The sequence below is a fragment of the Carassius auratus genome, unplaced genomic scaffold, assembly GCF_003368295.1.
Source record: "Carassius auratus strain Wakin unplaced genomic scaffold, ASM336829v1 scaf_tig00214575, whole genome shotgun sequence".
Classification (NCBI taxonomy): Eukaryota; Metazoa; Chordata; class Actinopteri; order Cypriniformes; family Cyprinidae; genus Carassius; species Carassius auratus.
The window spans coordinates 660,313-674,490 of record NW_020527719.1 but is presented as its reverse complement, the minus strand read 5'-3'; the positions used below and the strand labels follow the sequence as shown (position 1 = coordinate 674,490).

At 34.9% G+C, this 14,178-nt stretch overlaps 1 protein-coding gene across 1 annotated transcript in view; it reads left to right on the top strand.

Moving 5' to 3' along the window:
* LOC113092399 (inactive heparanase-2-like) overlaps positions 1–14,178 on the top strand; it is a 67,052-nt gene that overhangs the window by 39,728 nt on the left and 13,146 nt on the right. The window contains exons 7-10 of the mRNA XM_026257988.1: positions 5,851–5,944; positions 7,876–7,982; positions 8,685–8,799; positions 13,751–13,896. Of these exons, the coding sequence (XP_026113773.1) occupies positions 5,851–5,944; positions 7,876–7,982; positions 8,685–8,799; positions 13,751–13,896 (462 nt within the window). The remainder of the gene's footprint in view (positions 1–5,850; positions 5,945–7,875; positions 7,983–8,684; positions 8,800–13,750; positions 13,897–14,178) is intronic.

The following is a 14,178-nucleotide window of genomic DNA, read 5'->3' as shown; positions in this document are numbered from 1 at the left end:
TATTGTTTATGGAAACTTTGAGATCATCTTTCTAAAGTTGTTATACAACATTGCTGTGGTATGAAACAAAACAGAGTGCGAACGCAAAAGTGTCAGTTGTTCTCAAGTAGTGGGTCACGACCCGTAAATGAGTCGCAGTACTGTTCTGATACAGCGGGGGAAAACAACGCAAAATAAAAACATAAAAAATGCAGCAAGCCATATATAGTAAGGAGAGGAAAACAAATAGGTCTAGCAACTTTGAATAAGGAAGTTGCTATGTTGTTTATACATTTACAAAATAGTTTTTCATACACCCCTACCTTCAGTTCAGGCTTCTTTAAAATCTAAACTTGCAGTTGCGAGTTATAAACTCAGAATTGTGAGATATAAACTCGCAAAAAATTTAATTGGAATTGCAAGATTTAAACAAATCAGTTTTTTGTTTATTTTTTCTCACAATTCTGACTGCTTTTCTCTGACTGTATAACATGCAGTTGCCACTTTATTTCACACAGTTCTGACTTTATAACTCGCAATTGTGAGAAACAAGTCAGAATTGTGAATTGCTAGTGGTAGGTTGGCATATGAGCCAGGACAATTAACTTTTTTTTTCTTTTTTTTTTTTTTGGCTATTTTGAGATTATCGCCATCAAAGAGATACTGGTTAACACAATCCCATTTTCACAGTTGACTGCATTGTCAGTGAATGACACATTTTCTGTACATATTTCTTTAATGAATGTTCAAAGTTAAAATTTAATGTATTACGTGACCACTGTTTAAAATTCTCATTATCTCATTTGCATACATTTAAATTGTATAATATATCTGTCATTGGCTGACTTGCTTTCTAGACACAACAGTGGCAATACAAAAAGTCTGTTGCTGTGTTTTGTTGTTTATGAACCGTAGAGTCTGCTTTTGCCCACCTCCTCCTTAATTTCTAACACCTGTGAGGTGGGATAATGTGCTGGAAGGTAAATTTACACTCCCAGCAAACACATGCAGGCCTCTAATTTGAGCCTTTTTTCCTAATCTGGTTAAGTTCCATTACTGAGAAGCGTTGTAAAAGACGTCAACAGTTAGTGTGTGTTCAATAGTGCTTCTCACTAACAAAACAATTAACATTCCTTTCATACTTTCAGGCAAAACATTTCTATTTTATAACTATTCATACCATGTTTGTTTCGCATTGTAGTGCATTTAAAAGAATATACAAAATGTAAACATGTGTGTAATACACCACCATTTAAAAAAGGGGACAGTTTTTTGCATGTTTGTTTTTTGTCTCATGCTCACCAGGGCTGCAAAAATACAGTAAAACGCAAATCTTCTGAAATATTATCAATTTTATTAATATTATTAATTAATATTATTAATAATATTATATTATTTTAAACAACTGTTTTCTATTTTAATATTTTTTAAATGCAATTTATTCATGTGAAAATGTAGACATTTTTAATATGCTGATTTTTTTCATCTTCTTATTTATTTATTTATTATTAATATATTACAAATTACAAACCCCTTTATCTTATTAACTTCTTATAGAGTGAGGACTGTGTGTTTTCTACTTAAAGAGTGAATTGAGCTGTTGTGTCTGTCCATCCGAGACTGAAATGGGTTTGATTAGAAGTGTTTGTGAAGTTTGGGAACGGGCATCTCTTGTCTTTATTTTAGTTTGCCGTTGACTTTTATTTTGAACTTCACTTTTTATGTTGTTGTCATGTCTTTGTTCTCTAGCCCAACCCTGATTGTATCCAAGTGTGTCCTCATTAGTTCTAGAGTATTTATGCTGCCTTCATTAGACAGATGTGGGGTTTTCTAACATCATTTCTCTCACTATAAAACAGTGCTTGGAAAAAAATGACGTGTATAGAAACAAAATTGCAATGCTACGGTGAGCTTGGCAGGTGTTTGTTGACAACACAGCGGTCTTCTGGCAACCAAATTGTGGAGGATAAATGATGTCGTGACTCATGATGCAATGATGCTTTTTGTTATGTATGATGAACAGTCACTAGTTTTTATGTACCTGGCAGGTTTTACACCAAACAGGTTTCAGATAATGCAATGTCTGATTTATGCATTGTATTTGCATACATTTTAATGTGTAGCATTGTAACCCTTCTTAGGTGTTGTCATGTTCGATCATTCACCTGCACATAAATTATTACCTTCAAAATAAAAGTAAAATGAACAATAATTAAAATATGTAAAAGAGTTCCTGATCCTTAAAATACAGTTTTACAAACTGCACTTCTAGGTCTAGCCCAAACATCTATTTGATGTATTAGACCAGAAAATGAGGTAATGCCAGATATCAGGTCATTAATTTTAGGAAAGGAAGTTGTTATCATGGGTTAACAGTGAACTATGTGTGTACTTCTGTGGAACTTCCCCTAGTTTTTTTTTTTTTCTCTGATTACTGCAGATACAGCTCTGGGTGTTGCATAAAATGCAGTTTCTTTTTTTTTTTTCATGTAACGTGTCTGAAATTCTGGACATTTTGGATCTTTGGCTGGCTCTGATCTATCGGTGATAGAGTATGAGATAGATTTTGGCTAATTGACGAATTGACTGTTGCTTGCCTCTTAGGTTTTCTGTGTGCTGAATGTTGCAACTGAAGTCTGATGATTTAAATGTTTTCATTGAAGATCTAGTTGACTGAGAGAAATTAAGTTTTTTTTTCTGATTTTCTAATTTTTTTTTTTTTCTGATTTGTGATTGATTTGGAATAGTCTTGGAATTGTCACTGACAAGTCATAGCTGCACAATTTTTAATTTAAATTTTTTCAAATGAAATACTCAAATGATTTGTTTTTAATTTTGTAAATACATTTTTCATTAAGTATGCTTAAATGCAAACAACAATTTAGGTGGATTTAACCCTTTTTGGCAGCTGTATATTTGTACTAACAAAATTATTTGTAAATGCTTTATATATATATATATATATATATATATATATATATATATATATATATATATATATATATATATATATATATATAAAATGTAGAATTTAATAAAAAAATATATATTGTTAAAGTGTCCTTATCTATTTCTTTTTGAAGTGTTTATTATAAAATTAATACATTTTCTGTTTTAAATTATCATTAATTTATCTCTCTACTTTAATTTATCTTTTATTCAAATTGTATATATTGTATTTAATATATTTTTGTTTTAATATTAAACATTTTAATCACACATTAAGAAATATATTATATATATATTTCATTAAATTATACATTTTCGTATTTTTTGTATGTAGTTTTGTAAAGATTATAAAAATTACGCAAGTGAAAAAAGAGAGAGAAAATATTTTTAAATTTAACTTTTATGTGTTTGTTTGTTTTTGCTATTCCTTGTACTGGGTCACAAATCTGAACTTCTGGCCCGATTGGGCCGTCAGAAAAATATAAAAATAAAAGGCATATTGCTGAGCCCTGAAAAAGTCTGGACACAAGATACGGTTTCGTGCTTTATAACCGCAGTGCTAAAGTCTCTGCCGACTGCCGCAGACAGACAAGCCGTGTTCTAGGTCAACTAGAGTTTTTCCTGTGTGATAATCACGAGAAATCACAGATGCTGTGATCAGAGAACTTCAGCGAAATATGCAGGCTATTTTTGTACATCTCGTTCTTGCTGAGTTTTCCTTTAGATGGGCTGTTGCATTATAACCTCTCGCTCAGAACGTGCCTTTAGTTGCTCAACACTGCGTCGCAATATGGCGAACTTTAATAATCAGAAAACGAGCTCATTAGCGGCTTTCTTTAATCTCCCAGCACAATGGCGACTGGATGTGCTTTCAATGACTTTAATTAGTTCCATGCTGAGTGGCTTTGAATTATTCAGTAATGAGAAGTGTTTTATCAAGTGCATGCAAAAGCTGCGGTCATTAAAAGTTATAAGGACATAAACAAGTTTGCATTTCTCCCTCAATTAGACAGCCCCCCTGCGTCTCCAGAGAGAGGGTGGCCCAAACAGACTCATTAATCTAGAGGTCAACCCTGATTAAAGGAAACGGAAGTAGGAAAGGGTGTCAGAGAGGAAGATTTCATAAAAACACCACCTACTCAGTTAAACTCAATCCATATGCGCTCACACGTTCTGATGCGCAATTATCATTTTACAGTAATGGAGGATTCCTGGAATAAGAGCCCTCACAAGTTATTTAAACACTTCTTATGGCTCTTTTTTTTCTCTCCAGTGGAATTATTTCAGTTGATTGTGTATACAGTTTGCTCTGTATGGTGGTCCAAGGATAACTAAGATTTGTTGCCTCTAGATTTGTGCAGCTTTAATCCCGTGGAGACTATACATTTTGAGGGCCAGTGTCCACAAAGAACCACTTTTCCTTCATATATGTCAAGATCTTCAGACGTATTACTTGAAAATGGTGCAGTTCATTGGGGCCCTCTTTTCACACCCTCTTCCAGATGGCCAGCCATCAGCTACTTCATCCCCAACTCCTCTCTCTCTCTCTCTCTCTCTCTCTCTGTCTCACACACACACACACACACTCACTGTAGCAGCGGCTCTTTGACAAAAAAGAGCTCTGTCTCTTGTCACCGCTGTCTACTTTAACATCTTAATATAATTCATGGGCTCAATCTGTTAGTTATTTTGTGAATAAACCTGCAGACTGGCCTTTGATGCATTTAATTCATATTCTGAACTTTGCTCACTGTAGTGGAAAAATGTGGATTGTGCTATTTCATATTGTACTGGTTACATTAAGATTGATAGCATTGGCATTTTGCCATTTGTTTTTATTCTGTTATCCTCCAGTCACAGACGAAAATATAATATTATTTTTATATTAAAATAAGGTACAAAAGTGTTACCGTATTTTCCGGACTATAAATCACACTTTTTTTCATAGTTTGGCAGGTCCTGCGACTTATAGTCAGGTGCGACTTATTTATCAAAATTAATTTGATGTGAACCAAGAGAAATGAACCAAGAGAAAACATTACCGTGTACAGCCGCGAGAGGGCGCTTTATGCTGCTCAGTGCTCATGTAGCCTACCATTGAGCGCTCTCTCGTGGCTGTAGACGGTAATGTTTTCTCTTGGTTCTTGGTTCTAAATAAATGCAACATATAGTCCAGTGCGACTTATATATGTTTTTTTCCTCATCATGACGTATTTTTGGACTGATGCGACTTATACTCAGGTGCGACTTATAGTCCGAAAAATACGGTAATCAGTTGATAAATCACAATATAGTCTGTGTAGCTTGAAAATAAAATATATCTGTAAATTATAGCACACACACATGCACGTGCTCACACACACACACACACACAATCTGCAGTAATGCAATATATCTATTTTTCTTTTTATACAAGTGAAAATATTTCCGTCAAGTCAATGTTTTATTGTGTATGTGTCATATTGTTTCATCATTTAATAGATGCTACGAAATATGATTGTTTTATTTGTAATATAATAAAATGCTTACATTATGTAACACATATTAAGAACATTTTGGTTGGTTTTCTTTTTAAAAGTAAATTTATACTTTTATTCATCAAGAAATTTGAATATTTAATCATTTTGCAATAAAATATTACAATGTAATTGTAATTGCATTGTTTTTACAGTATTTTTTATCATACAAATACAGCATGGTGAGCAAAAAAATATTTCAAACACGTTTAATCAACTTTTTTAACAGTAGTGTATATTACTGTGTATTAATATACAAATGTAATTTTCAAATATTAATAAATTGTATACATCTATTCTTAATTGAACAACAACAACAAAAAACACATATATTCAATTAAAAATATATCAAATGAATCAGTCTTATTTTCACAGCTCTTACAAAGATGTTATCTTATGTGTGCAGTTACTACATTGACAGGCGGGTGACCAAAGTAGAGGACTTCATGAAGACAAGACTCCTGGACACCCTGTCTGAGCAGATTACCAAGGTGTTAAAGGTACGTTTATTTTTTATTTTTTAACCTAGATATCGTTTGATTTTGAATGTGTAGGTCAGAGATGTGCTTATATCCATTAAGATTGTTGTTGAGAGCGTGTAAGTCCCTCCAGTGCTCATTAACTGTGTTTATCTCAAGGGCCCTGGGTTTGTCCTCAGCTGCACCATCCAAACAAGCTGTCTCTGGTCTGATAGGTGGCCTACTGTTAAGGGAGCGTGGGTCAGGGCACAGTTAAGGAGGAAAGCGTTTGATTGGGTTTACGATTTACAAGCTCCCCCTCAGCCTCATGATGTCTCAGCTGTTCTGGGAACAGTCCCCTTTTGGTCTAATAAGCAGTACAAGGTTCACAACATTTAAGACTTCCCTCAGGAGGCCCAATCTATAAAGACACAGCTCTCCTGTTTTATGTATCTCAAACTCACACATCTGGTTCAGTGTTCCCCTAAAAGTGAAAGAGGGGGAAAACTGGCCTTCCTCACAAATATCAAACAAAAGACGCCAACGTTTTGATCACTCCCAAACCCAGTGGGATGGTGATTAGAGCCTATTACATGCGTGATGTCAGACGAACAAGTGCTTATTCCACTTCTTAACTTAATTCCAAAGGTCATTTGACATAAAATCAGTCTTTTTTTTTTTCTGGAGTGGCTCTGCAGGTGTTCTTCGATGGTTTGGCGACACATGTACCCTTCTGCAGTCTGTCAGATTTATTTTGAGAGGTGATTTATGCTTGAACGTTGCTTTACTGGCTGTCATTCACTGCAGCAGGTCCTGAGATTCATATTGTTTCTGAATCAGAATAAGAGAGTATGAGAGGCTTTCTTTGGCTTATTATGGAATATGCCTAATACCAGACATGTGTTCTATTATAACCAGACTCCGACCCTGCAGCTGGACGGCAGTTGGTTGTGTATTGTGCTGCAGAGTTGGGATCTCATCTCAAATCATGCCCGTGGACAGTCATGGACAGTGATTTATATTGAGCACAAAAACAGGAGTCAGGATGCAGATTTTTATCAGTCAGCTGCATGGGGGAAAGGTTTGCCTATCTGGATTTTAAAAAGATAACCAACATTTGTTATTAATTTTCGATAGTACGAATGTATTTATTTGTTTATTATTTTTAGCTACACTACTATTCAAACATTGATGTAAGTATTTTTGAAAGAAGTCTTTTATTTTGACCAAGACTGCATTTATCTGATTAGAACTAAAATAAAAACAGTCATGCTGTGAATTCATATTTTAAAGTGGAAACCACTATCTTTACCGCTCCAAAAGTGACACGTAGTGGCAAAGAAAGAATTAGCATTTTCATTCAGACCAATGCAATAGCAAAACCAACAAGTTGGCGGTCAATATGCTAATGTTTCATGTTAATGTCCAAATGAAACAACTTGGTATTCGTTTTAAAAACTGCAGGATGGATTCATTCACTTAGAGCTGTTACACACTGCTTGAAGGATAATTTTAAAAAATCTGTCATTGCTCCAGTGTTCAGTGTCACATGATACTTCAAAAATCATGCTAATATGCTGATGCTAATATTATCATCAATGTTGAAAGGAGTTGTGCTGCTTAATATTTTTGTGTAATCCATGATATTTTTTTCTATATTCTTTAAATAACTGAAAGTTCAAAAAGAAGAACATTTATTTGAAATAGAAATATTTAGAAGCATAATAAATATCTTTGCTGTCACTTTTGACCCATTTAATGCATCCTTTATGCATAAAAATATTAATTCCTTTCACAAAATTTGTTGAACAGTACTGTATTTTGGATTTCACATTTACCAGCCTTAAATAACCTTAGTGACTATAAAGTCAGTCATTTCCAGTGGACCAGACTAGTCAAAAGAAGAATAAATCCTGCCCAACTCTCCATCACTGTTATGAGTTATTGATGATATGTCTCATCTTTTCTTTCAGATTGTTCAGACTCATGCTCCAGAGAAGCGTGTGTGGCTGGGTGGAGTTGGTCCGGCTTGGGCAGGAGGCACCAATAATTTATCTGACACATTTGCTGCTGGTTTTCTGTAAGCAAAATATCTTCATGTAGTATATAGGAACTGCAGATGACATAGGAACTGCAGATATATGAATTACTTGTATTACATACAGGATTTCAACTAATTATGATTGAGCTAACCTAAATGCTTATATCCAAAAAACTAAAATATGCATGGTCTGTAACTGTCAGCAAAGCATTAATCTCTCAGTTGCTGTTGAGATAAGCTGTTTTACAGAAATACTTGCTATATAACAATATAAAAGTGAACTTATGTGATTCAGTTAAAAACACCTCTTAACTGCATTGAAAAGAATACTTTCTGTCAGGCCACATGAAACTAAGTCCAACTCATGTTGCTGATATTTTTATGGCCTTTAAGTAATTTGATACAAAGTGCCCATTTGCACTACGGGTTTCCCAAAATCTGAGTCCCGATCCCATCCCTCTTCTCTCTCCCACTTCATTTCCTGTCTGCAAAGACAGAAATGCCCAAATTGAATCTTAAAAAAAAAAAACAGAATGCTTATTTGCCTTTTACAATCTACAGTGTATATTTGTTTTCCACTGCTGTTTTTCAAAGGTGTTTTTTTCAACAACAAAAAAAATGGCTTTTTGATACTGAAAGGAGCAAAACTGGTTAAAGTTGTTTGTGGAAACATGCAAAAACCTGACAAATCCCTAAATTCTGTTGCATTCCTAATGTTCTCAATGTTTTTGCTGGCTTCAGGTGGCTCAACACTCTCGGTATCGCCGCAGCTCATGGGATTGATGTTGTACTCCGACATTCTTTTTTTGATTATGGATACAACCACCTCGTCGACCAGCACTTCAACCCTTTACCTGTAAGTTTAAGCACATAAACAGAACCCAAATCAAAAGCAGTCAAAGCCGTTTAACACTCAGACATTACCTGTAGACAGATTCGAGTCATATACCACACGCACTAAAGGTTACGCAAATTAACACCATACGCAGTGATCTGTGTGGTATGCTCGTTACCGTATTGTAAAACCACCTAAAACGAATCTGTAAAAATGATCCAGGTGTAGTTTTTTTCCATCATAAAGTGTATGAAAATAGTCTTAGACAGAGTCGGTCTTTAGCATGTGGCTCAGGCAACTTATGGCTTTTCCCGTGGGACCTATTAGCCAAGATGAAAGGTGTGTAGTGGTGTTGAATACTGGGCAGCTGAGGCGAACTGCACTGAAATTCAAGCCTGAGACACTGTCACCTGTCTCCCATCCCCTCTACATGTGTGCCCCACTGTGTGGAACAGCCAGATGCTGACAGCACTGCAACCTGAGCCGAGGACACTCCACAGGTATCCCCGCCCTCCAGACCGCTGCCAACTTCATCCTGAATTATGTAGACCTCACTCTTTCACAGTGTCTGCAGGTCAGCCCCCTGGAGACAGGGCAGACAGAAGACTTCAATTAAATTTCAATTTGATTTGCGAACCCGTATAAAAGACCATGACTAAAAGAAACGTAACCCTTATGTTCTGTGGATCTTTTCATCGCTCGGGAAACATGCTTAACGTTGAGTTTTAGTACATCATGACTAATATTGTGAGATCTGATTCTGAACTATATTTCAATTTGGCAGTGTTAGATGTGCAAAATATTTTAGGCATGTCAGAGTATCCAGATATAATACATTAATAAATGTTTCATATATTAACATTACATTTTCTTATTGGTTTGCAAACTGTCTCTCTCTCTCTCTCTCTCTCTCAATACATATAGTTTTTATATAAATGTAAAAAAAAATCCATAATTTTCAAATTTGCGACTACAAATCAAATACAAATAAATAACTTTTTTTGCTAGAATCCTTTTAAATGGTTTTCATATAGACAAAAACAAACCCCTATATCCCCTCTTAACATTGAAGCAGACCCACTGATTTGAGTTTCACCTGCAGCTTACCTTCTGGTTCCTACAGTACATGCAATCCTCACTGACTCCAGGTGCTGATAGATACATTATCTGCTCGTGGCCCTCTGTTCTTTTACAGCCCACCAGCAGTGGAGAGCCAGACCTGTCGGTCCACTCAGGATAACATATGTTCCTGTGCAAGTAATAAAACCGAAGGAAGACATAAAGAGGAAAAATACAGCAATGTTAGAAATGTTTGATTATGCAACTCTTCGCCGAAGGCTAGTTTGGATTTCTCCGAATCTCAACAGGAGCACTGTTCTTCCAGGACAAGCAAGAATGAGCATCTTTCCATAAAATGCACTTTGAGCTGAGCTTTCGTCAAGCACTCCTCACAACTTTCAAAACGGTCATCTTTTTCCCCCTGCTTCTCGTTCAACATCTCTAGTTATTCCAAGGACCAATCGCCCCCTGCTGGGATCGCAATGCTTTAAACATAGCTGGATGTCTGTGGGAACTGCCAGAAGCCCCACTGCGAGAATTCGCAACAGCCGCAACCTGTCAGCCTGCGTGGAAAATTTACGGTGCAACCTTTTCTCTTTAATCCCTTACTGAGTCATGTCTCAGTTTCTTTCCCTTCACACCTCAGCAGATGACCTCATCTCCTCTTCTTGCTTTGCTTCTTTTTTTAAACCCCCTGTCTCTTGTTGTTTCTTGTGTTTTCACCCCAGTCTTTTTGATTGGATACTAATCAGAACCAGGAGATTTCACAAGTGCGACAATAATGTTTTCTGTCAGTAATTCACAAAGAACTATACATCCACCCATTTCGACTATTAAGGTGATATGTGTAATTTTTTATGTTAAAATAGTTTCTAAATCCAAGTTCATATTGAATATTTTCAATAATTAGTATATTTATTTATTTATTTACTTACATACACATGTTAGGTTAAAGCAATAGCGCACCTCCCTGTAATAATTTGCCCATTTATTTAATCAATCTGCTCATGAAAGCAGTAACACACCTCTCTTTAATAATGTGCACATTCATTCATTCATTCATTCATACATATATATATATATATATATATATATATATATATATATATATATATATATATATATATATATTTTTTTTTTTTTTTTTTTTTTTTTTTATCTGCTGGTGAAAGCATTAGTACACCTCTTTTTAGAAATCTGCAAAATAATATTAATAATAATATTATTTTTTTAAAGAATACAATTTCAAAACAATTATTGTATTTTATGTTTTTTTATTTGTAATTTATGTTATAGTAGACTTCTTTAATAATCTGCACAATAATATTAATTAATATCAATATTATTTATTTTTTATTTTTAATGTGATAGATAAATAGCACACCTCTCTTCAATGCAATGCACTGCACTATTATTTATTTATATACTTATTTATTTATAGTTTTTCATCTGCTATAGAAGTAAAAAGTGCACCTCTCTTCAATAATTTGCACAATAATGTTATTATTAATATTGTTTTCATTGTATTTTATGTTTTTAATGTATTTTGTGTAATAGTCGACTTTTTAAATAATCTGCACAATATTATTTTTTAATATCAATATGAATCTTTAAATTAATTTTGTTTTGTTTTTATTTTTTATCTACCATGATGAAAGAAATAGCACACTTCTCTTCAATACTCTGCCCAACTGAATCTCATGATTCATATTAACAAAGATGTGATATTGCTTTTACAAATCACTTAAAAGTTGCCCTTACACGTGTATCAGATCAGAATAACAGAGCAGCTTGGGTTTGAATCAGACTAATATGCAACCGCGCCCAACTGCAGCATGCCCAGCAATATTTCAACAGCACAATATCATAGAGGCATGTTTGTGGGCTTGATCTCGGGCCATGGCAAACTCCAGCTTCCTGGCAGAATGTTTTACACTGGCAAAAACCACTCTTTTCTTTTCCTAGAAATTCTTCCCGTCCAGTCTTTTTTGTAATTCCATTTAGTGTCCGTGGTTAGTGTGGTGTGAAATTTACACGCTTCACCTTTAAGTATTATTAAAATGCAGGTTCTTATTGCTCCCAGTTGTTTATTTTGTGGTTGAAATTGCTTCGTTTTTGTTGCACACTCTCACGTCAAGTTAACATGTGTCTGTCTCCCATGACAGGACATGGCATTTGCTTATATCCTGTTGGTATTAAAGAAAAGTAAGTTGGTCATATCCTTTAATCTCTCAGGGCTTTAGTGGTTTGACTTTAATTTAATCATTATTAAAGTGGTCTCTATGTTATTCAGTCATTATAGCTTCAGCATAATCCTAGTTTTACTGGGAGGGCTGAGAAATGTTTTCTAAGCTAAATAACTGGTATTATCTGCCAACACAGTGTTTTCAACAATAAGAAAATACAATAAGGGTCCTGAGATTGTTGTCATGTTTGTGTTTGTTGTAGTGGCCTAGTGCACCTGCATCTGCATTACATTAGACTATGCAATATATCAGTATACACCAGTTTGAAACCCTGGACAACATTGTGCTCATGTTGTTATTTCTGTCTGCAGCACTAATTTGTTGACATTAGCATTTAAAATACATAAATATATTGTTTTGAAATCAAATCACTTTCAAACAGAAAATTTAATTGATTCAGAAGCTTCACTGCATCATATCAAAATGCAATATCTGAGATTTGTATTTTTATGTTTTTATAACATGCAGTTTTTTGTAAAATTGCAGTTGTAAGAGACCCACCCATTCCCGAATCTCTTTTTCCCACTGCCTATAGCAGATGCTGCACAATGTACACTGCCGGAGCAAATTAAGTTAAAGTTTCCCTGCACAAGAAGCCTTTAAATGCTGCCATATGCAGGATTGCATGGGAACTTCCTGATGCACACATGCTGCTTTGAACCAGTTCAATTAGGTGTTGAATTTAGGAACTGACGAGAGGTATTAGGATAGAGACCTATTGCAGTCATGCCTGTGAAATTCAGGTAGCCATCCATGCAATAAAAATGTATTTAATTATGTAAGAAACAGTTCTCTGGTTACACTAAGCTAGTTAATGTCCAGTTGAAACTCTTATTCATGCAACGAATCTGATGCGATTATGGTTTTACCAGATAGTAGCTTAAATGAGCTGATTAAGTATAGACTGGTTTTTGGACCATAAGGATAATAGCAGGATTATATTTTGGATGCACAATCATGAACATACACAAACACACAAGTTGAAAATTAATGCAGATTTAAAGCAGCATTTTTCAAAGGTACGGTTTGCAAATGCATCTTTATCTGTTTTGTTTTTCCTGTAATAGAGTGACTGATTCCCCCTGATGGCAGAAAGCAAAAATTACAATGTGTATCTTTGAGTTCTATAAGCCATTTAATTTATTATGGTCGAGAAGATTTTTTTGCTTTGTTGTTTCTTAGATTTAACAGGAAAAGCTTCCAAAGAAAGACTATGCCTATATCTCTCCATTCGAGCATCCAAGAAAATGTCTTTCTCAATAAAAGACTGAAGCGCATGTGTATTTCTTAAAAAAACAAAAACAGAAGGCAGAAGGCAGATATGAGAAACTTATGTTGCGCCTAAATTTTTTTCTTTCACTTTTCAAATTAAGCAATCTGCAGCTTTCTTTTTACCAATTCTAAAATTAAAACTCCTTTGAAAGATGGAAGGATGCTGGAATTCATTGGATTTGTGCTGGCAGAGAAATGCCACATCTGTCCCGTGTATTTAAACCAGAATCATCTTGCATGAATCATGTTTCTTATGCAGAGGTGCACCACGCTAACATGGTTCTATGACAGAATTGCTTGACCTAACATGCGTGTTGACATGGCAGAGCTCCAGTTAAAATGGCTCAGTGATGCTTTTTATTTTATAACACGTGTTTTGTGTGTTGGCATTGTAGGATTACTGGTTATCTCTGCTCTTTAAACGTCTGGTGGGCCCGAGGGTGCTTGCGGTGCACGTCGCAGGTCTCCAGAGGAAACCACGCCCTGGACGGGTGATCCGGGACAAACTCCGCATCTATGCGCACTGCACCAGCTTTCACAAGTAGGTTCTCATTAGACTGCCTGATGTAAGATTTATTCATACAAGTACATCAATTCTGTTCCAAAACCTAGTAAGCTTCATTGGTATCTAAAATAAAACAAAAACATAAAATGCGTTTTTAGGTCTGTCATAAATGACTAATTATATTTTATGGACGTTGTATTTATTGAACATTTTTTAACTTTTACATGAAGCCGGAATTCCCAGGTCATAAAATTATATGCCATAAAATCGTTTATAGGACATTACAAGTTAAAAACAATTATGCATTCACTTGAGGCA